The sequence below is a fragment of the Bos indicus x Bos taurus genome, chromosome 18 (assembly GCF_003369695.1).
Source record: "Bos indicus x Bos taurus breed Angus x Brahman F1 hybrid chromosome 18, Bos_hybrid_MaternalHap_v2.0, whole genome shotgun sequence".
NCBI classification, from domain to species: domain Eukaryota; kingdom Metazoa; phylum Chordata; class Mammalia; order Artiodactyla; family Bovidae; genus Bos; species Bos indicus x Bos taurus.
Genome location: NC_040093.1, coordinates 36,209,641 through 36,237,551, shown reverse-complemented (window position 1 = coordinate 36,237,551; position 27,911 = coordinate 36,209,641). Strand labels below are relative to the sequence as shown.

The following is a 27,911-nucleotide window of genomic DNA, read 5'->3' as shown; positions in this document are numbered from 1 at the left end:
AACTCTTTGCAACCCATGAATTGTGGCCTGCCAGGCTCCTCTGTCCATGGAGTTCTCCAGGCCAGAATACTGGAGTGGGTAACTGTTCCCTTCTCCAGGGAATCTTTCCAACCCAGGTATCAAACCCAGGTCTCCCGCATTGCAGGTGGATTTTCTATCATCTGAGCCACCAGGGAAACCGGAGAATACTGGACTGGGTAGTCTATCCCTTCTCCAACAGATCTTTCCAACCCAGGAATCGAACTATTGTCTCCTGCATTGCAGGCAGATTCTTTACCAGCTGAACTACCAGATAACACTGATTTGGGGATAAATAAGCAAATACAAAAAAAAGGAAGAAAAAGGTAGGAAACCGTGTTTTGAAATAAATGTTGTTCTGTAGAGTATAATGAATATTTCAATGGCTCACAAAAAGTGGGAGTGAGTCACTGGTGATAGCAAGGATTCTTTTAAAAGTTCAGTTCAAGTAAGATAAGCACAACACACAAGCCTCTAGTAGCTGATTTCCTAATCCACTCTAGACTCTACCCACCAGCTCAGTGAAATATCTGGCTGACTACAGACCTAGACACTTTTCTATTTCTCTATGTGCTATATCTGCATGTGAATACACACAAACAAATAATTAAACATCAAGCAAATATCAATAGGATTAGTCTGGCATGTTGGAACAAATCTTGATAAATCCGCCTCAGTAACAATACTCGAACTCCAGGTCTATGAGAGGAATACAAATTCAGCCTATTGAAATACCGTCGTGCAAGGAGAGAGATTTTAATAAAACTGCTTCGTCAGTTCCTATTACTCAGGGACTAAAGCTATTGAGCTGTGGAACTGAGGCCAAAAATGGGGATTTGGAAATGCAAATTAGAGATAAGACGGTAATAAATGTCTCTTATTCAGTCACACACTATCCCTGATGCCAAAAGCTATTTTAAAGATGATTCTTAATAGTTCTGTGAAAATGGAAGCATACATACCCAAAATGGACATCTCTGGCACAGTGGCATGATAGGGTCCGTTGAGAAACTCTGGGGCATTGTCGTTGATGTCTTGGACTTTAATAATAAATTCAGACGGAGGTTCAAGAGGCTTATTCGTCTCCCAGTCCACTGCCTGAGCGGTCAGGGTGTACTCAGCTTTTTCCTCTCGGTCAAGTCTTTTTATAGCATGGATATCTCCTGTTACGTCATTGATTTGAAAGATAGTCCCAGCTCCATCGCCTGACAGGATGTATTTGATTTTTTTGCTCCCAGGATCCAGGTCTGTGTGTAGCTAAAATGAAAGGGGACATTGGTTAGTGAGGTGGCAATTTGCAAAGTATGTTTTAAATACCTCCTGTTTCAATATAACATTGTTTCTTTCTACAGTGATTATAACTTCATCAATTTCTGCCAACAGTAGCTGCACAGAGAGTCTGTGCAACTGTCTGTATATCAAGTACAGTATATGAGAGTCAAACAAATATGTTTGAATGCCTTTAAAAAATACTCTGGCCCGTTCAGTATAAATTGATATACATTTACAATGATAAAAAAAATTGAGCAGAAAACACTAAAGTATATGTGTTCCTTCAATTTATTCATATATTTACTTGCTTAGTATTAACTGATGTGCAATTAGAATGATAAAAAGATTGATAAGAATATATAAAAATGTATGCATTCTTTTCAATTTGTTAATAAATTTAAAGTTATTATTATTATTAGTTATTTTTATGGGCTACTATCTGTGTGCCAAAAACTGTGTGAATCACTTCTCATGTACTAATTCTTCTCATTTTTCCAAAAGTCATTGAATTAGAATATTTCATATGAAACACAAGAAAAGGGAAGTTTGAGAAGGTATATTGTAACATCTCTACAGTTTCTACTTGATAGAAACAAGTGCAGCCGGCCTAAAGTTCAACTCAGCTCTGGCTGCTCTATTCATAACGCTGACATAATTCTAACAATCTGATGGATATTAAGACCTTATGTTTGTGTAAGTTATTTTTTCCCCTTTGATTTGTATAATTCTTCTAGTCCAGGAAAATTATTCCCATTTTACAAAGATGACTGAGACCAGATTATGGGAGCACATTTTCCAGAAATGGGACTTCTTTGAGAAATAAAAACTTTGCAGCAGGAATTCAGATCCATCTTCAATCATGGCAATAAATATTTATTGAACACCTACTCTGCCTAAAACATTTTGGTATGTACTGGGGAAAACAGAATCCCAAAATTTCATAGTTTATTCTCAGGAGGGAAACAAAAGTGTTCTGATATATGGAGCTTTTTCTTTATACTATATAGACTCCTATTAAAAAATAAAATAAAACAAGAATATATATTTTTAATTCACATTTTTAAAAGGAAAATTCATTGGGTTATAGTTGTAAAATATTCCTTAAATGCACATATTTTCAGATAAACACAATTATTTAAATGCAAATATAATTAGTTATTGGGCTTCCCTGGTGGCTCAGATGGTAAAGAATCTGCTGCAATGCAGGAGATCTGGGTTCGATCCCTGGGTTGGGAAGGCCCCTGGAGGAGGGCACAGCAACCCACTCCAGTGTTCTTGCCTGGAGAATCCCCGTGATCAGAGGAGCCTGGCGGTCTACAGTCCATGGAGGTACAGAGTCGGACATGACTGAGCAACTGACTTATGTGGGGAAAGAGGAGAGGCTGAGACGAGCACACACATAACCCCAACACAAAAGATCTGGCAAGCGCCATAAGAATTGTTTATGGCGTGCATAGTTCGTTCTTGCATCATGAGATTTTTAAATACCTGTTCCTTAAAATATATATATGTATATATTGAAGAAAAAAAGTCTTGTGCAAAGAAACTCCTAGAAACTCAAAAGCCATTGTGTTCTCTTGGGATCACTTTTGATTCATAACAGATTTTATCACTTTCTTTGCCAATTTAAATTGTATTTAGCTCCTCAATAAATGAAAAGAAAAGATTATACAAAAGACATAAAACAGCAACAATGCGTCCAAATGCATCTAGATCGCCTATTTTACTTCTGAATATTTTTAAAAGTTAAAACATTAGATTACATCAAATATTTATTGAACCTCAAATTGTATCCATTTCATTTATTGTACTAAACTTATTAACAAGAGGAAATATTGAAATGCCACTTCATCTTAATGAATGTGGGAATATAATTCATTAATGTGATATTAATCCAAATTTATGATCATTTTAATTTATGTGCATTTTAATATTCTATTAGCATTTTTATTAAAAAAGAAAAATTTGAATAAAGTATGATTCATGGATGTTCCCATTCATATACATGCATTCCTGAGACTCAGAATGTATTGACATGTGTCACTCTTGCCCATCACAGTTTTGCTATCAAAAATTAAGTCATTCAACATACTGTTATTATTTATGTTAGAGCTTATTCGTGCCATATTTTCCATACATTTATCAATGGCCTCTGATTAGTAAATCCTATCATATTCTTAGATTTTGATGGTCCTTTCCTTTGTATTTAGAAATAACTGAGGGAGAAGGGAACAGCATAGGTTTTGAAAAAACAATAAGCTAAGCAAGACTCAGATCTCGCTAACTACGTGAACTGAAGAAATTAACACATTTATTTGAGCTTCAGTTACTTTGCCTCTAATATGGAGATAAGATACCTATTTTGCAGAATTGGTTTTATAATCTGAGATGATCTATTTGAAAAACAGAAAAATTAAATATTAACTGTATAATAACTGAAGCTGTTTCTACTTCATAACATCCTCAACTATATACAACTATCTGAAAACACTATAATAAAGCCTATCTGCAAGCTGAGTGAAAAGTTCCCAAAATTCCATCCTGAAAAAATGGAGAAAAAAGCTCTTAGCAAACACTGTGTACTTCCTCTTTCTTCTGGAAAATTATTTTTAGCAAATCTCAGCAAAATCCAGAGCCCTCATGATCTTAAAAGGCAGAGTATTGTGTTTCCATATTCATTTCTTTAATCCAGTTATTAATATTGACACACACATACACACACTTGAACATGGCTCATTGAAGTAATCAACTTAACATTACAAATAAAGACCTGTGGGTGTGTAAGAATAGCAATTTACAGGGAGCAAATGTTCATAAGACTCCACATCTGGTCCTGAGAAATCAGAATACTTGCTAATAAGCTGCTGCTCTCTTGGTTGGTCTTCATGTGTCTGTTTAAACCTGTTCACTTCAATGTATCAAGACTGTTCTGTCAACCCACCCCAGGACCTTCTCTGTGAGATCATGATGCCAAAGACATCCCAAATTCTCACACATCATGCATCATCTGGAAGTGTGAGGACCATCTCTCCTAAGGGCTGCTTCTGCTAATTATACCGGGATAAGGGCCACATGCAAATTGGCTGCAGTGGTAAGATGTTGGCCTGGCTGTGGTACAAAGACCTCATCCATTCATTGGTTAATTATGCACCAAACATGATTACAAGCAACGCAGACATGGTCTCTGCCCTCAAAGACCCACAGCTTTGTGGGAGATAACACAAACAGAAAATATTTGTTATTGTTACTGTTACTATTACTGTCACACGCACTGATTACTTATTATCTGGTAAACATCTTGCATCTACATATGTAATCTATTCTCACAGCCAACCAGAGACCATTCCTGCATTTCAACAATGAAATGACTGAAATTCAGAGGTTTTTAGGGAACTTTTCCATAGAATTTACTATCAGCAAGTGGAAATCTTAACAACATAAGATTTAAAGTAAATTTCCTGGATTCAAATACATGCCCCAAGGCTCTGATACAGAAAGAAAGCTGGGGTGGTGGGGGGAGGTGGCGACGGAGTGCATATGTTAAATTTATTTAACTCACAAAATAGAGTGTGGGGAACAGCAAAGGCCACTACAAAAAAGTAATGATTTGGGTTTCCCTGGTGTTTCGATGATAAAGAATCCACCTGCCAGTGCGGGAGTCATGGGTTCACACGCTGCTGAGCAACTAGCCTGGCATCCTAATAGTTTTGTTTCAGTAAATCACAGTGGTAGGCAGGCACCCGTTAGCAAAAGTCTTAAAAGCAAAGGGAAAGAGGAAGTCAGAGGAAAACTTAGACCTCAATTCACAAAGCTACCTCAAATTGGGATTCCAAGTTCAGCCCCATACCCATGATCTGTGTCACCTACAACCAGATGAACCCCTGTGGTCACTCCCTACAGCCTTGGCGAGGAGCACCGAGTGTCGGGTATACAGTGAGCAATCCTGGTCATTCATTGGTCATTCATGTTGCGTCTTCCATTTCAGGGATCATAACAGGACCACAACATAATTGAGCTGAATTGTGAGCATCAATGTAATTACACCCTCACTATCTTTCATATATTTGCATAATATCCCCTAATTACAAGTTTAAAACTTTAAAAGCCATGGGAGGAAACATTTGCATTTCCACTTTCCTTTGCATTCCCACTGCCTAGTAAGGTGGCTGTCATGCTCTTGGGGCTCAGAAAGTGTTTGCGGAGTAAGGTAAAGGAAGGGAAGGGAAGGAAAGAACACTGTCTCATTTTATTTTCAAAATAGTAATTTAAAGAAGAGTGAAGAAATTTAGAAATGTGAGGTCTAGTGAGCTGAAACCTTATCTACTCTAAACATAAAACCCTGAGTTCCCTCAATTCTGCATTCAATTTTAGCAGAACTCCTGAGACATAGCAGAGGGAACATCAAGGGAAGGACGAGTGGATGGATGACAGTGGATGAATAACAGAAAACAGAGGAAAGTGCCTGATATTCAATAGCACTGCCCTCAGAATAAGAGCCCCTCCCACCCTATTCTTCAGTGTCACCCATCTCTCTTTTTTAAATTAGATACATACTTTTTTATTTAAAATAAAATACTGCATTCATTTTTAAAATTTAAGTGTGCAGTGAGATTAGTCAAAACTAATACAAGCATTGGCTAATCCCTGTTTAATTACACTACGGACAGTTTGTACTTCACTCTTCTAAATTTCTATATTGAGCCTATATTGTCCTTACAATAAGAGAAGAAAGCAGCTAAACTAATCTAACATCTAGTGATTTCAGCCAACTTATTATGAAAGGCTAAACTACTTTGAATTTATGGCACTTTCTGATTATTGAGGCTAGAAGAAAAATATCTTTTTGCTTTTCTAAATGTTCAATTTATTTCTGAATTTAAAATTAGTAAATTTACCCTTAAAGATCAGATGACCAGAGATAGTTCTGTGGCTGTCAAATTATAAAAGTACAAACTACTTTTCCACCTTCTTCTTCAGAATTCTTGAGGACACTGAAGTACTTCTAGTATCAATACAGTAGAGCCAAAAAAAAGATAAAGTCTCCTCTGAGTGCCTATCTTAATACCAAAGAATGACTTAATTACCGTGCTTGCCAACCTCTTCCTGGAGAGTGAGTGATGTAGAATAGGACTCAGTGAACTATGGGGGAAATCAGCTCCTCATGTGAACATCTGTAGCTCTGACGTTGGAACTTACTTTGAAGTTCCACTCAATCCAAAAGGAAATCCCAGGAGAGTTCCTCAAATTTCCTGTCTTCCTCTAGAGTTACTGGGAGAGCATCAGCATCTTTAGAACCCAAAGGGGTTAACAATGATCACTACAACACGAATCTCTCTCACTTACTGATTCCTGGTTTTCATCAATCTATTCTCCCTTGGAGAGAACAGCAAGCTTAGCACACTTAAATAAAGTCACATCTTACACTGTGTTCTCAGTATCTAGTAGGTGCCTGTCAGGGAGACACAGGTACTTCGGGCTAACGATCTATATCAGTTACGAATGGATGGATAATCTAATTCTTAAATGGTAACCAATTAATATCAAAGGTGGGACCAGAAACATAACAGAGTATAAATTTTTGACCAAAATGATAAAGAATGCAGGACTTCACTCTAAATCAGGTACACATTTAGGCTGCTAGGGGAGTGAAAGGGCAGGTAAGGAGAAAGAGTAAATTGATACAGGAAAACAATACATTCCTGTTTCTGAACTGCTCCCCCACCAGAAGGACCAGAAGTTTGACTTGAAGTCTACTTATTTTAACCTGTAGTTCAGTCTTCTTGCACACAATAGAACATCTCACAAAAGATGCTGACCCAACATGAAACGGTCCATTCAAGAATGAGTTTGCTTTCATCATTGTATTCAAGTAGAACTAGGCAACCGCGGGTTCCTGATGCTTTGAAAGTGAAAGTGAAGTTGGTCAGTTGTGTCCGACTCTTTGCGACCCTATGGACTGTAGCCTGTCATGCTCCTCCATCCATGGGATTTTCCAGACAAAAGTAGTGGAGTGGGTTGCCATTTCCTTCTCCAGAGGATCTTCCTGACCCAGGATAGAGCTAAATTAATCATAATACGACGGTGGGAGATGGAGTAGGAGGAGTGAGATTGGACCACATCGCTTGTAAGATGCCTTTATATGCTGAAATGTTACAACACTTTAGTAAATCTAAATAATTATTTCATCCAGTCATGCCACTTTATATTCCATTTACTTTATTGAAGTATGGTTGATTTTCAATGTGGGGTTAATTTCTGCTGTATATCAAAGGGACTCATATAGATAGACTGATATGCTTTTTTCATATTCTATTTCATTATGGTTTATCACAGGATATTGGATACAATTCCCTGTGCTATACAGCAGGACCTTACTGTTTACACATTCTATATATAACACTTTTCCTCGCTAAGCCCAAACTCCCAATCCTTCCCTCCCTTGCTCCCCCACCCACCCCCACACCGGCAACCACAAATCTGTTCTCTATTTCTGAGTCACATCATTCTTAACAATTTGCAGAAACAAATTATACAACTACAGCTCAGTAATAGACATAAGAACACCTCAGCATGTTAGTAAGATTGAGTTGGGAATATGCACTTACGCATGTGATCATACACTCTGAAGAAATAATTCAGTGAAATAATAACAGTCCTTCATTCTCATACAAACCAAATTACCCTGAAATTTGTCTTACACGGTGAAAGAATGAAGAAGACACAATCACCGATTAAAAGACTAGAACAGAGCATCTTACAATGCAGGTGACCTTCTACGTTGACAAAAAAGTTCTGATGTTTTACAGGAGACAAATGTGTAGCATCCTGATATCTCAGATCTGCGGTCTTTGCACTCTGCGTTAGCTGCTGGTATGAGTGCTGAATACCTTAACCTGGCCAAGGGGAGCAATGCCCAGAGAAATAGAAAATTGGAAGCAAGTCTGAGTAAACTGCTGCTTCTGGCTGCAGGAATCCAAAATTATCACCAGAATTAGGAATGCAATACTTGTGCTACTGTTTAAGATAGTAAGTGCCACAAAGACAGGGCATCGAGGTATGTTATTCAACAATCTTCTCAACAACAAGCATAATAGCTGGTACATAGCAGATGCTCAGTAAAGTCTAATGGCTGTTGTGTCTGTATAGGATCTATCATAACGGCCTGCACCTTGTCAGTGACTTTACAAGGATGAGAGAAACAGGTTCTGTAAATATATGGATTTTCTCAAGTTCACATAATTAACAAATAACAGAACCAGATGTAACTCAGTAAATCAGATTTCAGAGCCTATACATTTTGGCATCTTTCCAGAGAAACCCCCAGGACTGCATATCTAGTTAGCCTGGGGGTTTCCTAGTTCACTGTATGAGAAGGAGATGGGCTGGAGCAGACTCCCTACTCTGTCCCTAAATGGCAATAGGCATTTTTTAAAGACATTTATAAGCCATGTGCATGAAGCCATAAGTACAGTTTGTCCTATAAAAGCTTGAAATAGAGTAGAGACAGAAATAGAAAGGCAGTATGCTCAACTAATAGGAATGCAAACAGAGAATATTGACAAGAAGAGGCTGGCAGGCTGTTTACCAAGAGACTTTGCAAGCCAACACTTATGACCTTGGCAAATTTGCTACTTTCTTCAGTCTGGACCACAGCTTTATGGGTTTGGAAACATGACATGTAAGTTTACAGAAAATCCAATCTCTCTTAGCCAGACTCCAATAAAGAAAGTTCCCAAGTCCAATTTTTTTTTAAGGGAATGTTTTGATGATAAACAGCATTTCAACTATCTGAGCGATCATGATAAGCAAAATTTCTCCTAATATAAAGACCCACACACAAGTGAAGCCAAATTATCCTTGTTGATAGGATTCAGAGAAAGGAGATGGATCCATTCCATAATGATGTCATAGGAAAAATAACATAAGTGTGCCTATCCTACCAAAATGATCTTAAACATGCTCTGAGGATGCTTAAGTTCTGTATTCTCAGATTTCTTTTTCTTTTCTTTAAGTACTGAGATCAAGACTCCAGTATTTAAGCAACTATAGGGGCATAAAGGAGAAGGAAATTGCAACCCACCCCAGTACTTTGCCTGGAAAATCCCATGGATGGAGGAGCCAGGTAGGATGCAGTCCATGGGGTCTCGAAAAGTCGGACACGACTGAGCGATTTCACTTTCACTTTTCACTTTCATGCATTGGAGTAGGAAATGGCAACCCACTCCAGTGTTCTTGCCTGGAGAATCCCAGGGGTGGGGGAGCCTGGTGGGCTGCCGTCTATGGGGTCACACAGAGTCGACACGACTGAAGTGACTTAGCAGCAGCAGCCAGTGTTCTTGCCTGGAGAATCCCAGGGACGGCGGAGCCTGGTGGGCTGCCGTCTATGGGGTCACACAGAGTTGGACACGACTGAAGTGACTTAGTAGGGGCATAAAAGACACTGAACTCCTTTCATTTGGACATATCACTGGAAGGACTGATGCTAAAGCTGAAGTTCCAATACTTTGGCCACCTGATGCGAGAAGCTGACTCACTGAAAAAGACCCTGATGCTGGGAAAGAGTGAGGGTGTGAGAATAGGGCAACAGAGGATGAGATGGTTGCATGGCATCACTGACTCAATACACACGTTTGAACAAATTCCAGGAGATGGTGAAGGACAGCGAAGCCTGGCATCATGCTGCAGTCCGTGGAGTCACAAGGAGTTGGACACAACTTAGCAACTGAACAATAATACTTTCTTATCGTATGGATGTTGATAACATACTGGCTAATATATTAAATCCTACAGGGTTGGAAGTCAATACGTTTCTTTAAGGCAATCAAAGATTTATAAAGTAGTAATTGATATTATGGGAACCAGAATGAACGCCTGATAAGAAATAGAACAAACAGGAAAACACTGAGGGATTTGCTTAATCTCCCCAGAATTCGGTGTCCTTGTTTGTAAAGTATTTTTTAATAACAGTTTTAACAACCTATCATTACAAAACCTAAAGGGTTTTTGTAATGCTTAAAATATGCCAATAGATAATCGGTAAAGCACATTATCTTCTAGGAACTAAAACATTCAAACAAAACTGCATATAGGGTGGATTCTTGTGGAGACTGAATCTTGGAATTACAATGATAGATTCTGCCAAAACTGGAACTTCTTTCCAAGAAAAATACACCTAAAAAATATATTGTGGGTCAGAATTCGACATGCAGCATTACTTTGTAGTAAATACAAGAATGTTACTTCTTGACTAAAATGCTGTTTGTACAAAGTAGCTTAAACTCTTACATCGGACATTCTTATATTGGGAATATAATCACATATTTGGTACTTACTGTTTAGGAAGTACAGACAGTAGATTTATTTGGAAGCTTTTACTCTTTTTTCAGCTTTAGTGATGTGTATTTCACAAATAAAACTGTAAGGTGTTTAAAGTGTACTTCATTTTTATTTCTTGTTATTCAAAAACTGTAAGCCTAGAAGTAAAAGGGGGTGGTCAATGTGCATTGTGTCATTGAATAAATGCTTGTGTGTGCCAGAGTGTGGGTGAATAATAATTGTGGATCTATTACTAAAAGAAATTTAGGTGAAAGGATCAAGCACATTAAATTCTATGAATCAACACATGAATGAACAAATGGACATATTGTTGAGTAGGTGGGTGGAAGGACCACAGGGTTTCTCACTAAAAAGACTCATTTGGGAAAACATAATAAATTTTTTCTCTCAAAGTCCTATTCCTTGTCTTATACTCAAGCAGACATAGTACTTGGGAGCTCAACTATAAATTATAAGAGATTCTTATACAAAGATCCTTGGAGCATGTTTAGTTTTCAACTCAATCATCACTCTCCACAAATCTCTTAAAAATTTTTCTATCTCTCTTTCTATATATATATATAGGTAGATAGATGAATAGGACAGATGTCGATATGAGAGAGGGAAATTTTGTTCAGAATAAATAGACAATGTGATAATATACAATGTAAGCAAGGTGAATAGGACTAAAAGGAGACAACTAAGATTATTAGCCAAACAAAAGAAGTAGATTTTAAATAGATATGGACATTTAAAACATATATTAAGGATATTGTTAATATTCAAAGATCAATTTAGATTGAAACCTTCAGTTCAATTCAGTTCAGTTGTTCAGTCATGTCCGACTTTTTGTGACCCCATGGACTGCAGCATGCTAGGCTTCGCTGCCCATCACCAACTCCCAGAGTTTACTCAAACTCATGTCCATTGAGTCGGTGATGCCATCCAAGCATCTCATTCTCTGTCATCCCCTTTTCCTCCTGCCTTCAAACTTTCCCAGCATCAGGGTCTTTTTTTTGGCAGGGGGGGGGGACTGACAATTCGTTTCATATATGATATTATACAGGTTTCAATGCCATTCTCCCAAATCATCACACCCTCTCCCTCTCCCACAGAGTCCAAAAGACTGAGTCAGTTCTTTGCATCAGGTGGCCAAAGTATTGGAGTTTCAGCTTCAGCATCAGTCCTTCCAATGAATATTCAGGACTGATTTCCTTTAGGATGGACTGGTTGGACCTCCTTGCAGTCCATGGGATTCTCAAGAGTCTTCTCCAACAACACAGTTCAAAAGCATCAATTCTTCGGCGCTCAGCTTTCTTCACATGCCAACTCTCACATCCATACATGGATACTGGAAAAACCTTAGCTTTGACTAGACAGACCTTTGCTGGCAAAGTAATGTCTCTACTTTTTAATATGCTGCCTAGGTTGGTCATAACTTTCCTTCCAAGGAGCAAGCGTCTTTTAATTTCATGGCTGCAGTCATCATCTGCAGTAATTTTGGAGCCCAGAAAAATAAAGTCTGACACTCTTTCCCCATCTATTTGCCATGAAGTGATGAGACCAGTATAACCTTCCGTTATACTGTGGAAAAAGGAGAAAACATTTAAGAAGGTTGTGTCAGTGTCCTTTATGTTTGAAAAGACCTTGATTAACCAGAGTCCCAATAGGAGTTGAAAATATGAGACAAATTTCTGATGTGGTAATCACAATTACTTGCTAAACAGGATGCATTTTGTTATCCAAAAACTGACAAGATCACAGTGGGAAAGAACACAGTGGATAACCAAATGACAGTCATCTATTCTCTCTGAAATTCTCTCTTTATAAAGGGACTGTGAGGTAATCAAAATGCCATGAACTTGGAAGAATGTTGAAGTTAAAGTTAAAAGTGAAATAACATAAACCCGGGATTTAGTTTGGGCTATAGAATAGGATGTGACCCTGGCAAATCATTTTTTTATGTGATCAAAAAGCCTGATAAGTGTTGTCCAGTGGTTAAGACTTCATGCTTCCCATGCAGGGGCCCCTGGTTCAATCCCTGGTCGGGGAACTAAGATCCCACAGGCCATGTGGCATGGCCAAAGAAATCCACAAACCCAAAATTTAAAGCCTGACAATAACTTAGCTGTGTTACCCACTCCTACCCCTTGAACACTGTAAACTGTCTCATTCACAACCTCAATAAGAAAGAAGAGGGTCATGACCAAAGCACAGATTAAACAGAAATATGCAAGTTTGACAACTCAATGGGTAGATGAATTATTGATTATTCATCAATGGATTATTGATGTGTGGGTGGAAAAATGGACAAATGTGGTGATAAAAAATTAAGAGGAAGAAGAAGGGCCGTTAAATGGTTTTGTTGGAGAATGGATAGGTGCACAAAGAAATAGATAAGAGGATGGCTAACTAAATAGATTCACAAACACCCTTCCTTTTTGAAAAATGACAATCAGAAAACCTGATTTGAATTAAAACTAGTAGATATGATTTCAGACAAATCACTTTAAATGTCCCTATTTTAGTTTCTTTTTATTAAAATGATACCAACAAAGCCATTGGCACCATTATAAAAACATTTACCTGACTGTTTTAAGGATAGTATGTATGTAAAAGTTGTTCTTAATTATTTTAACTCTACTCCCCCAAGTTTCATTCCTATAGTATCCCTATAGTGATGGGATGGGGGCTTCCCTGGTGGCTCAGTTGGTAAAGAATCTGCCTGCAATGCAGAAGACTGTCTGCAATGCAAAAGATCCATGTTCCATCCCTGAGTTGGGGAGATCCCCAGGAGAAGGAAATGGCAACCTACTCCAGTGTTCTTGCTTGGGAAATCTCGACAGAGGAGCCTGGAGGGCTATATAGTCCATGGGGTTGCAAAAGTCGGATAGGACTTTGCAACTAACGACCATAATGATGTGGAAATGGAACCTAATATACCATCACTTATGGAATTAGATGCTAATATAGCCTTCAGTGCTATAAATACGTGTGTGTTTAAGACTGAGTGTGTGTGTGTGTGTGTGGGTACGTATGTGTCTGTCCACTCCATCTCCATTCTGTCAATGAAGCTTAGAAGTTAGCTGAAAAAATCCCTAATAGCAACAACAACCTGAAAACTAAAAACGCCCTTACTTTTCACACTATAAATAGATCTGTTGCAAATCCATAAATCCCCTGCAATAATAATGATATTATTAGTATTTTTTATGAAAATGAAGTTTTTTCATTCTTAAACAAAAACAAATAATTCTTTCAGGTCCTCTGTTGGAAGGTCAATAGTTTCTTCTTCAAAATTAATATGTTGAAGTTCTAACCCCCAGTACTTCAGAATGTGACAATATCATATATATATATAGATAGATAGATAGATATAGATATAGGTTTCCATTTCCTTCTCCAGGGGATCTTCCCAACGCAGGGATCAAACCTGGGTCTCCTGCATTGCAGGCAGCATGTAGATTCATACACACTCATATATATGCATATATAATACATATATATCATATATATAAAATAACTGAGTCACTGTGCTATACACCTGAAAATAACATATGTTAAATCACCATACTTCAATAAAAATTTAAATAGAAAAGCATGTGATCATATCTGGTGATAGAGCCATTAAAGAGTATGTTTAAGTTAAAATGAGATCATTAAGATGGGTCTTAATTCAATCTGACTGTGTCCTTATAAGAAGAGGAAGCTTAGACACACAGAGAGATACCAGGGACACAGGCGCACAGAGGAAAGACCATATGGAGGAGGTATGGGAAAGGGTAGCCGGAAGGCAGTTGTCTGCAAGCCAAAGAGACAGAGATCTAGGGAGACACCCAACCTGCTGACACCTGGACTTTTGGCCTCCAGAGCTGTGAGAAAATAAACTTCTGTTGCTTTAAGCTACTCTGTCTTCTGCATGTTATTATGCCAGCTCCAGCAAACTAACATATCCTCCCAAATCACACCAGCTACTTATCAATGAATACCTTACTCATACAAAATGGTGGCTGCAATTTACAATGATTATACTGATATGTTACAATTCTAAGTGCTGTAGACTGATAAATAGCCCCCCAAAGATATCCATGTCCTCACTACTAGAACCTATAAATATGTTACCTTACCTGTCAAAAGGGCCTTTATGTATGTGATTAATTTAAGGACCCTGAAATGGGTAGATTATTCTGGGTTATCCAGGTGTGCCCAATCTAAATATATGTATCCTTTAAGAAATTTCTTCTGTCTGTGGTCAGAGGGAGATATGATTGCAGAATAATGGTCAGAGAGATTTAAGTCTGCTCACTGTGAAGATGTAAGAAAGGGCCGAAAACCAAGAAATGAGTAGCCTCTAGACTGAAACGTTTAAAAAGAAATAACAGATTCTCCCTGGAGGCTCCAGAAAAGAACACATGCAGATGCCTTATCTTAGCCTGGAGAGACCTATGTTGATTTCTGACCTACATAATTATAAGATAATACATCCATGTCATGTTAAGCCACTATGTCTGTGGTAATTTGTCACAGCAACCACAGAAAACTCATGTAATACTTCCAATCAGTACAATTATAGAATTGTTGAAATGCTGCTAAGTTTATATATCAGTTATCTAGTGTCTGTGGGTAAACCTTGTACCCTTTCTAACTGTACCTTCCTTCACTTATAAAATAAAAAGTATAAAATGACTTCTCAGACGTTGTATAGCTCAAAGAGCCTGTGCTTATTTAGACACGTCCCTCCATTCTGCATAGCTGCTTTACTTCCTCAGTATTCTGTCATGGATGATCCCTCAGAAAATACATGGTTACCCCAGATACCCAGGCACGGGTAGCTGCCACATTCTTTACTTATTCAGTCATTTTTCTAAGACCATGAGCTTCCTTATACTAGATATGCTTATTTTCTTCTTTTTTTTTTTAATTGGAGTATAATTGCTTTACAATGTTGCAATAGTTTCTACTGTACAACAAAGTGAATCAGCTATATGTATGATTATATTCCCTCCCTTTTGAACCTCCTTCCAACCTCCCCACCAATCCTACCCTCTAAGTCATCAGAGAGCACCAAGCTGAGCTCCCTGTGCTACACAACAGCTTCTCACTAGTAATCTACATTACACACGGCAGTGTATATAATTCAGTGCTACTCTCTCATTTCCTCCCCGCGCCTGCCCGTTTTTCCCCTGCTGTGTCCACAAGCCTGTTTTCTACATCTGCATCTCTATTCCTGCCCGGCAAAATAGGTTCATCTGTACCATTTTTCTAGAATCCATATATATGCATTAATATACATTTGTTTTTCTTTCTCTGACTTCACTCTGTCTGACGGACTCTAGGTCTATCTTATTTTCTATAAGTACCACAACAACCCTATGAGTGGCATATTCAACTCCTCAGTTTACTAAGAATCTAAGGATAGAATTTTAAATAATTGCTCAGTATCACATGTAGAAAGGGATGAAGAATGGATAGAAATCCAAGTCTATCTGCTTCTCAAGTTCATGTTCATTTTATTATTTTAGCACTGTGTGCCAGAACCAAACATGGATGAAGAAAAATAGAAGTACCTGTAACCAAAGGTACTGTTCACAAAAGTATAACCTGTTTAGTGAATTTTTTTTAATATACATTTCATCTATCACTCTTTGCTTAATAGGAACCTTGTGAGAATTGAAGCCAAAGTGAGAGTTGTAATCCCTGTGGCACACAGGAGGAAACCGAGTCCTATATCTAATGACCTCTGGCAACCTGTGACACCCAATTAACCTCAGGGTCCTAGGTAGCCAAACTCCCCAGTGGGGAGGAGCCTAATGAGAGAAACCTCCCTGGGGCAAGGGAGGAGGAGAGGCCGGAAAGGAGAAAGCTTGCCCTTGCCAGAAGAAAAAAGCTTTGGAGAAATATAGCAAGCCTAGCAGGTGGAGGTGGGGAGTTAAGAGACAACTATGTCAAGCTAGAAAATTATTAGATACACTTTGCAAATCACAATCTACTAATAAGAAAGTATTAGTCGTTCAGTCGTGTCCAAGTGTTTACAACCCCATGGACTGTCGCCTACCAGGCTTCTCTGTCCACAGAATTCTCCAGGCAAGAATACTGGAGTGGGTTGCCATTTCCTTCTCCCTGGGATCGTCCCAGCCCAGAGATTGAACCTGTGGCTCCAGCTGCATCTTCTGCATTGCCGGTAGATTCTTTACCGCTGAGCCACCAGAAACCTTTCCCCATGGTAACATCTTAAGTGTTCTCATATAGAATTAAATATCAGGCCAAATTTGCCTGCTCATGATCCACAGGAACTTGGAACATTTAATAACGAGTTTCTTTTCCACCCCTGACTTCTCCCACTCTACTGAAAGTTGCTGAAAATAATAATCTTCCTAGGCATCATCAGTGTGTGCTCATGTGAAGGTTAAAAGACATCATACTCAAAAATTGCACTCATAAATATACAGGATCTTGGTGATTGATGGAGCAATACAATCAAGATAAATGAATATTAGTCTCCGTGAGAAGGAAAAAAAAAGTTATAAACACTTAAAAAAATCTTCTTATCCAGGCATGTAGTCGTCTTTAGTTGCTGCAAGTCAAACTAAAATTCAACCTTCTATTTTTAACATCTCTGCCTGTTTTGGCAAAGAAACAATTTAAAATAAAGAGCTGTTAGTCGTCTTGAGGAGGATTATTCATAAGACACTCTTAATATACAATTTCCATAAAGTCGCTAATTGTTCCCTACTTTAAAATTCATCCTTCTGAAAATGAGATGCATTCGGTAATGTAAATATCAGCCAGGCACAGGATACTGCTCGGCGTTAGCATCCACATTATTATTCAGTCATAATTAATACACTTCTAAAATAAAGTGTTGACAGCACTCTTATTCAAATATATAGCATATGTTTATAGTCTCACACATTGAGGTGCACACATAATTACAATATACGTGTGAGAGAAATCACAGAGGCAGTCCAAAGAGCTGCGTGCTTTACACTAATTGAAAACTGCCACTGTCCAATTAAAGCCTGAGAGACCATGAGGTGGCAACACTGTCAAACGCCTATCAGATACAGCCAGACATTAAATAATAAGACAAAATGTAAGAAAAAGAATAAAGGAGCTTTTTGTTGTTTAAATAGAACATCCAGAAGCGAACAGAATTCAGAATACTCAGTGTTCTTCATTATCCTAGTCCAGACTCGATCTCAACAGAAAAATGCATGATTGTCAGCAATAGTGAGTAACTGAAAATTAAAATGTTCAGCTTCTACCAGACCAAGCCACCATTTGGAGGAGGATACTTATGCCTATTGCTTTAAACTCAACATTAAAAGAAATAAGATCTTGGCATTGAGTAGTCCCATCATAGCAAATACAAGGAAAAAATGCAAACAGTGACAGATTTTATTTTCTTGCACTCCAAAACCACTGTGGATGGTGACTGCAACCATGAAATTAAAAGATGCTTACTCTTTGGAAGAAAAGCTATGACAAACCTAGACGGCACATTAGAAGGCAGAGACATCATTCGGCTGACAAAGTTCTGTATAGTCAAAGCTATGGTTTTTCCATTCATGATGTATGGATGTGAGAGTTGGACCATAAAGACGGCTGAGTGCTGAAGAACTGATGCTTTTGAACTATGGTGTTGGAGAAGACTCTTGAGAGTCCCTTGGACAGCCGGGAGATCAAATCAGTTAATCCAAAAGGAAATCAACCCTGAGTATTCATTGGAAGGACTGATGCTGAAGCTGAAGATATGATACTTTGGCCACCTGATATGAAGAGCCAACTCATTGTAAAAGCCCCTGATGCTGGGAAAGATTGAGGGCAGGTGGAGAAGGGTGTGACAGAGAATGAGATATTTGGATGGCATCACTGACTCAATGGACATGAGTTTGAGCAAACCTCAGGAGATTGTGAAGGACAGAGAAGCCTGGTGTACTGCAGTCCATGGGGTTGCAAAGTCAGGCACAACTTAGCAATTGAACAATAGCTTATGGCTACTTGTTTGTTGGTTTTAGTCAAATAAAGGAAAAAAACATCCTATTACATTACTTTGGTGCTATTTTTACTTTTTTTCCATTTGAGCTCATTAGGAAATAATTAATGCATGATGTGTAATTATAGAGGAATCACCACACATATATTTCAAAGCCTCATACAATATGAATTTTAAGAGGATTTTAAAGCAGGGTCATTTTCTGCAAAAGCGCAATATACTATTCCTTAGAGGATGTGTGCATCATCAAATGTTAACATCAAGATTCACAGTAAATAACTGTCTCTTCCATAAATAATTTGACTTCTGATGTGTTCGGAAGTGGGAGCAAAAAAGCAAAACAAAATCTCTAACATTATTTCAAAGATGACTCTCACCATGGTCAGATCAGGAGATGGAAGGATAAGTTAAATGAGTGAGAGAGAGACGGAGGAGGAAGAAACCTGGAAATATGTAGAACCTACTATGGACTATGCACAGTACTAATTGACTAACACGCAGTATGTCATCCTCACACCCAAGAGTTTCTATTACTCTCATCTTATAGGTTGAAAATCTAAGACACAAAGCAGTTAAATAAACTGCTCCAGGATACACAAGCTAATAAGCAGCAGCACCATGGAGTTTTGTCATGGATTAAAAGGAATGTGTGCTTGTGTTTGTGTAAACATATTGGTTTACAATTATCTTTCCCTTCATTACAAATAAATAATCATTCTATTTTTTTTTCTTCTGAATTCCGCTGTTGCCTCTTTGGAAAATAAAATCTATGGGAAGAAGGAAAATGAATAACCTCTTATTGAACGCTGATCCTTTGGCAGATTATTTAAACCACAAGACAACAAATAGGAGAGGAGATATTTGAACCCAAGTATGTCTGATAGCAGCCCATTAATTTCGAATACCTCACATCCCTTTCCAAAGGCTTCTATTTATAGATGGTTTTGCTTCCTCTCTTTGTAACACCTTCCAAATTAACACCTTGATCTATGTCCTTGTTAGCTATTGCTTCTAAAGGGTCAACTCTTGAATTCACCAAACAGATGAAAACCATTAGGTGGTAGAAGGACTTTTTTACGTCCTTAGGTTTCTGTGACACCTGACAGATGGAGCATATGCCCACAAATGACCCAGCATTTAAACAATTGTTGGCTATGCAACAGGAATCACCAGGACACACTTTGCTTATTCACTAGGAAGAACTGTTAAAGGATTCATAATTTGGATTCAATGGGTCCCATTATTTCTTTTGTGAGCCTACAGAAGTCTCATTAATAGTAACAGCAATTATATGTAGACACACACTGGAGACTGGAATCTAGGTTGTGCTGCGTTAATGGTGAGGTTTGGGAGGGAAAAAATGGCTGCAAAAGGTCTCATTTAAGATGTTATGCACTTTTTATTTCATGTGGCTAATTATTGCCATTGAACTCTGCCACTGATACCTTTTAGGACAATTTCAAGGATAAAGAGGAGAAAACGACAGGCATTGCATGAGCCATCCCCTGTGGTCTGAGTGCTTAGCCTCGCCATGTAATTCAACACCATGGCATAGTACAAAGGAAGTGGGTTTTGAAGTCACTGAGTCCTCCACCACGACACTGGCTTTGTGGTTTAAACATCAGCGTGACTTGAAACAGATCATTTTACTTTTCTTGCCTTCAGTTTCATGGGGGTTGTTTGTTGTTACGTGCTTTGTCTTTGCCATGTTGCATTTGGGATCTTAGTTCCCCAACCAGAAATCGAACCCACACCCCATGCACTGGAAGCCCGGAGGCCTAACCACTGGATGGCCAGGTTCAGTTTCTCCGTCACCATAGACATAAGAATGGAGTCAGTGTGAGATTTACATTAAGTAGAAATATGTCTGTTAACTGGCAATAGGTGTGCAAAGTGTAGGTTTAGGTCTTGATTCACCAAATACGATTTTGTTTCTACTGGTATATATCTGTCATTAAACACATGCATACACAAATGTCAAATCATAGATACTGTATATATATATAAACATATGGCACAACTCTGTGCCAGGGACAGAATCTGCAACGATGCCTCCAGAGATGGAGCACGAGGGACCATGTGGCTGAACATTGCCCACAGCATAATGCTGATCCTCAAATGTACCAGCTTTAAATGTTTCTATGGAAGGCATTGTTTGACAAGAGGTTTGCTGCTGCTGCTGCTAAGTCACTTCAGTCGTGTCCGACTCTGTGTGACCCCACAGATGGCAGCCACCAGGCTCCCCTGTCCCTGGGATTCTCCAGGCAAGAACACTGGAGTGGGTTGCCATTTCCTTCTCCAGTGCATGAAAGTGAAAAGTCAAAGTGAAGTCGCTCAGTCGTGTCCGACTCTTCGAGACCCCATGGACTGCATCCTACCTGGCTCCTCCATCCATGGGACTTTCCAGGCAAGAGTACTGGAGTGGGGTGCCATTGCCTTCTCCAGAAAAGAGGGTTAGGCTATGTAAAAATATTTGAGGGACTTCCCTGGTGGTACAGTGGATAAGAATCTGCCTACCAATGAAGGGGACATGGGTTCAATCCCTAGTCTGGTAAGATTCCACGTGCTGTGAGGCAACTAAGCCCCTGTGCCACAGCTATTGAGCCTTTATCCCTAAAGCCTGTGCTCTGCAACAAGAGAAGCCACCTCGATGAGAAGCCCATGCACAACAACAAAGACAAAGCACAGCCAAAAATAAAGCTTTTAAAAAAATTAAAAATATTTGAAAATCACATGGATTGACCTAGAGATTGTAATACTGAGTAAAGGAAGTCAGAAAGAGAAAGATAAATATCATATGGTATTGCTTATATGTGCAATCTAAAAAATGATACAAATTAACTTATTAACAAAACAGAAACAGGGTCACAGATGTAGAAATCAAACAGTCACCAGGAAGGAGAGTGGAGTGGGGGGAGGGATAAATTGGGAGACTGGGATTGACAAATACACACTGCTGCTGCTGCTGCTAAGTCGCTTCAGTCGTGTCCGACTCTGTGTGATCCCATAGACGGCAGCCCACCAGGCTCCCCCGTCCCTGGGATTCTCCAGGCAAGAACACTGGAGTGGGTTGCCATTTCCTTCTCCAGTGCATGAAAGTGAAAAGTGAAAGTGAAGTCGCTCAGTCGAGTCTTGAGTCTGACTCTAAGCGACCCCATGGATTGCAGCCTACCAGGCTCTTCCGTCCATGGGATTTTCCAGGCAACAGTACTGGAGTGGGGTGCCATTGCCTATATATAAAATGTGTGTGTGTTTGTGTGTGCTCAGTTGCTCAGTCGTGTCCGACTTTCTGGCACCCCATGAACTGTAGCCCTCCAGGTTCCTCTGTCCATGGAATTCTCCAGGCAAGAATACTGGAGTGGGTTGCCATTTTCTTCTCCAATATATAAAATATATAACTAATAAGGACCTACTGTACAGCAAACTCTTCCTAATACTTTGAAAAGAATTTCAAAAAGAGTGAATATATGTACATGTATAACTGATACGCTTTGCTCTACACCTGAAACTAACACAGCATTGTAAATCAACTATACTCTAATAATTAAATTTTAAAAAATAAAAATATTTGAAAATCACTGTTCTGAATATTCTAAGACCTATGACTAAGCTACACAGGAATACTTGAGAGCTCCAACTGCAATCTCATTTGTACGATGAGTCCTTCTCTTCAGTCGAGTTAGTAGAGTTAGTTCCACTGAATTGCACTTTACATGCAATAGTTGCACTTTTGTGACCTACATTAAGGAATGATAGAAATTAAGAGCCCTGTGAAATACCTCACGGTGATATTACAGCGCCAGAGTCGAAGATGCTGCTCATTACCCTGCCTAGAGCACTGCAGGGAGAGAACGTGTAGGTGAAAGTAACTAAGACACTAACAACATTTCTTGAGATGTGTTAGTTTATTTTATCCCCTGGATATCCTTCTTTGTACTAGTAATGAGCTTTTACAATCACGATGGACATTAGGTACACTGAGAGCCAACATGTTGGCCCCAGCAATAACAAATGTGTAGAAATTCCATTCCACAATTGTGTGTATTAACTAAATTAACTGTGCCCTTTCGCTCCTGTTTGTTTTCCATTTTCACTGCTTTGTTCTCAACTATTACCAGTTTACAGAGTCCTGCCAATGTTTTCACGTTATGTTGTGGTTTTATTCTTAAAAATATGTATCTTCAGGACTTCCTTGGTGGGAAGAAAATGCCTTCCCATGCAGGGGATGTAGGCTCAATCCCTGGTTGGGGAAGTAATTAAGATCCGTGTCATAGGGCAGCTAAGCCCATGCACAGCAACAAAAGACACCTCAGGATGCAAAGAAGATCCTGTGTGCTGATCAGCCAAATAAATAAATATTAAAAAAAAAAAAACACTCCCAGCATTTAAAAAAAATACATATATTCCTCTGTGGTAAGGTTTAATGTGCTGAGATAAATATAGTAAACTTAACATTTGAGATATTCAAATTCAGGCCCACCATATGCATATGCTAATTGCACATTACAAATGTTCTATTTATAATTCTACCTCTTTCATCATGAAATCTGGTTCACTCTAAAATTGATAAAAAAGCTTCTGCTTACTATGACTCTTAAGTGTTCTGAGTAACTGCATCTATTGTCCGCCCGCACCTCTCCTCCATTATTTCCTGTTATCTCTTGTCCAATTCTAATGGAGACCAAGACTGCACATTTAGCCAACGAATAGCCTCATCCCCTGATTCCAACAGTGACCCCTATCTTAAGGAATCTAGTCAGTAAGAAAGGCTTAACATCCTTTTATATGAGCACATGGAAATAGCACTGTATTTTAGAGACCCTATGAAAGTTAGGGATATAAAGGCTTTTTGAAGGGGTTCAAGACACAGGTGCTGTTGAACAAGCCGAACTATTCTTCCCTGTCTATATTCTAATATGCCAACATATTTGGAGCTACAATGGCCTCTGGTAAATTTTAAAAAGCACATAGAAGCAAAACAGTTTGTTGAACTATAGACACTAGATAGCTGTTTTATAGAGGCTACAGGTTTTCTGTTTGTTTAGAGTTTTACCTGTTGTCAGGTACTGTACTATCTACTTTCTATGTATAAACTCATACAAGCATTTGAAGCCTTGATTTTCTAATGTGTGCAGTGGGGCTAAAGATACATCCCCAGTTGCCTTGATACCAACCCAGTTACTCTGACTCCAAAACTTCTGCTCTTAACTATGTGACCATAACAAAAATTTTCTGAGCTTGCTAATTTCACTCTCAACTATCTTACTAGGAGTTGGTTGTTCATCCATTCTTGAGAGAAATCTTAGTGTACTGAGATTGCTCGTAAAGATTCTATTAATAATAAGTCCACAAATGGACTTATTACCAAGACCTTCTTCTTTAATGAGAAGGAAATCAGTTAATCAATCAATAGGTTGACACATACAAAATCTACATCAATGACATGACTTAGCCAAAGGGCAAAAGGTGAATCATAGGTCAGTTTAATATCTGCAAAGTCATTTTCTCTATGGCTCTGCTCCATAAAAAACACATGCCAAGGATAGTATTTAAACAGAAGGGTGATCATTACTCATTCTGTAATCACATTAGCAATGACAAATGATTGCTTAAAAACAACTGCTTACTTAAATTTGTGTTATTCAGAACTAAGAGCAAAGAGAACTGTTTAAAGTAGTGGAGGGGGGAAGTATGGATAGTGAAAGTAAGAATCATATTAATGTGAAGTAATTGCCCAGGAGATTCCTGTATAAACTAGCTGGTGCTGTTGCTGCTGCTGCTGCTGCTGCTAAGTCGCTTCAGTGATGTCCAACTCTGTGCGACCCCAGAGACGGCAGCCCACCAGGCTCCGCCGTCCCTGGGATTCTCCAGGCAAGAACACTGGTGTGGGTTGCCATTTCCTTCTCTAATGCATGAAAGTGAAAAGTGAAAGTGAAGTTGCTCAGTAAGTGTCCGACTCTTCGTGACACCATGGACTGCAGCCTACCAGGCTCCTCCATCCATGGGATTTTCCAGGCAAAAGTACTGGAGTGGGGTGCCATTGCCTTCTCCGATAAACTGGCTAACATTAGAGAAATACATACACATACATATGTACACAGGTACACATGTATTTTTACCGAGAAATATAATTTTATTATATTTAAATGCATATAATCCTCAAATGCAAGTTAACTGTTGCTGAGACACACCTCAATTTGAGAAAAGGAAGAAAATTCTTCATAATTAGCACATTAAGTCACTAACCTTTGCTTATACTACAATTAGGTTGCTTGTTAGTCAACATAGCTTTGAAAAGGGTTGGAGACTTATTTCTTTCATGCCAAAAGGAATGTAAGTTTACAACCCTGCATTGGCCTTTGGAGTTCTGGATTCATCACTCACAAACCTTAGGAGACACTTGCTTTCAGCTAAGAATGTGCATTAAGAACCTTGTGGACCTTCTATTCCATAAAAATAAACCATAAACTCTTTTCCTGATCCTGGTAAAAATCATGTCCAGACTTAAAATAAAAACTCAGGTAAGAATTTGTACTATATCGTTCCTTTCTCCACAGACCATTAAGGATATTGTAGCTACAATTCTGTCTCGTTAAGAGAAGTGGTCTGTAGGTGTTTGACTGCAACCAAACCAAACCAAAGGCCTGAAATGTCACCCTCAACAAAATTTCTGATGTTACTCTAACATTACTCGGCTTGAGTCATGCAAGGAATAAAACTCAAGCTTTCAAAAAAGCCTGACTCACTACCTGCTGGCTCCAAATAGCTCCATCCATATCTAGCCACCCTCTGGAATTAAAAAGTTACCAGGATATCACATCAAAGATGGTACTTACTGTGGCATTTTTCTCTGTATTTGATTCCACCAATTTAAAATTGTGAGATATAAATATATACTAATAATGTTTCCATTAAAATGAAAATGTTGAAGTAATGAGGATTTCTTTTAACATTCATTAGGAGTCACCTGGCTTCAGGGCATGCTGAGTGAAATGTAAACTATGTTAGCTTCTTATCACACTGCTGTGCCATTTCTTCTGGATGCTAGAAACACCCACACTCCACTGGCAGTAACTGTGAACCACAATGTCATCTGAATTCATCAGAAAGTTCACGAGGGATTTGCTTACTATAACAGTGGCAAGTGTGAAACAAAAAGAGCATAAACATGTAACCTCCAGTTATAAAATACACTTTTGCAAAATCAGTGGTATGAAATATGTGGTTCTGGGGTTTGTGCTGAAAACACATATGCACATACGTACACACACACACACATCTATTCAGTAACTGGATTAACACACATCTAATCAACAACCGGATGAGAAGTGAGATGTTATACAATATAATGAGAAAGCACAACGCATCTCCATGACATACCATGTTATTAGAAATAATTATTACAGATAATGCTAAAAACAAAACCTGAGAATGCAGGGTCCATGGGTTTGATTTCTGGTCCAGGAAGATGCCACATGCCGTGCCCTTGCGCTACAACTACTGAAGCCCATGTGCTTAGAACCTCCATTCTGCAACAAGGGAAGCCACCGCAATGAGAAGCTGGCGCACTGCCCCTAGAGAGCAGCCCCCACTTTCTGAAAATGGAGAAATCCTGCATGCAGCAATGAAGAAAAAGCAAAACCAAAAAATAAATAATTAATTTAAAAATATTTTTAAAACTGTAAAGCATTATTAAGACAAAAATGCAATGCAGAGGTTTGGATTTATATGCTCTGAAAATACATTTAGGGTATGTATATATGCTTCCCCAAACATTCTCCACTTTCTATGCCCTGGGGAAAAATGAACCTGCAGTCATTTGAGTTTTGATATATACAGAGTCCTTGAATAGCATGCTACACTTATGTAATGACTGACAGTAATCAGGGTTAGGATGTAACACTAGGTTCTGGGTGGTGAAAATTGTGTCCTGATTTATTCTCTGGAACATATTACTAATTTTTTAACTACTGTCTTTGAGTGATTTCGTGTAAATCCTGGGGATATAACAATGAATAAGTCAGAGATAGCCTCAGCCCTCAGTGGCTTACATCCTACTGGGAATGATGGCTTGATTTGAATTCTACAAGAGAAACACAATAATTAAGAAATATTACCACCTGTTCGTAAACAAGCCCCCAATGTGCACCTATATTATCTGGGGAATCTTGTTAAAATGCAGATTTTGATTCAGTAGTCTATTGTGGGGTCTGAGATTCTGCATTTCTGAAAAGCTCCCAGGTGACACTGATGTTGTGATCTAGGGAGCCCATGGGACCCACTTTGAATAGCAAGACAAAGATCCAATCTTTGGAAGGTGAAAATAAAGAGCAATTGCTCTTATAAGAAATAAATTGCATTTACTAAGGTGGGTATTGTCTTCTTTCTTATTCATAATAATCCTGAGAGTGAAACCTCCCCATCTCTATTTGAAATAAACTGCAACACAGCCAAAGAGAAACTGAATCTAATGGGAAATTTGAGTCAAGGTCCAAAGCTCTTTCTCTTTGCAACCAACACCACTGTATACCAAACTAAGAAGACCAGTATTAGTTGAACAGTTTCAAGAAATCTGAATAAATCCAGAGAATACAGAGGATAATGAAGATAATAAGGAGAGTGACTAGAACAGAGGATAATAAAAAAAACTGACAAAAGGCTGAAATCATAGGCAGTGGTATCTTCCTGTGGGCATCTTACAAATACATTAAGGATATTAGACTTTTACCCAAAGGAGTTTGGAGAAATTAATGGAGGATTTAGAGAAAGACAATAGCATACCCAGAAATGCTTAGAAATCAAATTTTCTTTGCAACCCCATAGACTTTACAGTCCTTGGAATTCTCCAGGCCAGAATACTGGAGTGGGAGCCTTTCTGTTCTCCAGGGGATTTTCCCAACCCAGTGACTGAACCCAGGTCTTCCCCATTGCAGGTGGGTTCTTTACAAACTTAGCCACCAGGGAAGCCCAGGAATACTGGAATGGGTAGCTTATCCCTTCTCCAGCATATATTCCCAACCCAGGAATCAAACTAGGGTCTCTTGCATTGCAGGTGGATTCTTTACCAGCTGAGCTACCAGGGAAGTCCCTTTAAAAATACACAGTGAACTAAATCAAACAGGAAACAGGAAAAATGGAAAGGCGTGGTGAATTTTAAGAAATATTTATTGGGATAAAGCTATCAGTGGGGGTATTCATTAACTCTCATGCCTGGGTTTTCTATTTTTTTGCAGCACTCACATGTGGCTAAAGGGACAGAGTTCCAGGATATCTTCCCCTCCTTTAAGATCTCATATGGTCTGGCATATTT

General features: G+C 38.7%; 1 protein-coding gene across 1 annotated transcript in view; it reads right to left on the bottom strand.

Annotated features, from left to right (window-relative positions):
* CDH8 (cadherin 8) overlaps nucleotides 1-27,911 on the bottom strand; it is a 409,672-nt gene that overhangs the window by 270,215 nt on the left and 111,546 nt on the right. Inside the window, exon 3 of the mRNA XM_027516392.1 lies at nucleotides 981-1,275. Within this exon, the coding sequence (XP_027372193.1) occupies nucleotides 981-1,275 (295 nt within the window). The remainder of the gene's footprint in view (nucleotides 1-980; nucleotides 1,276-27,911) is intronic.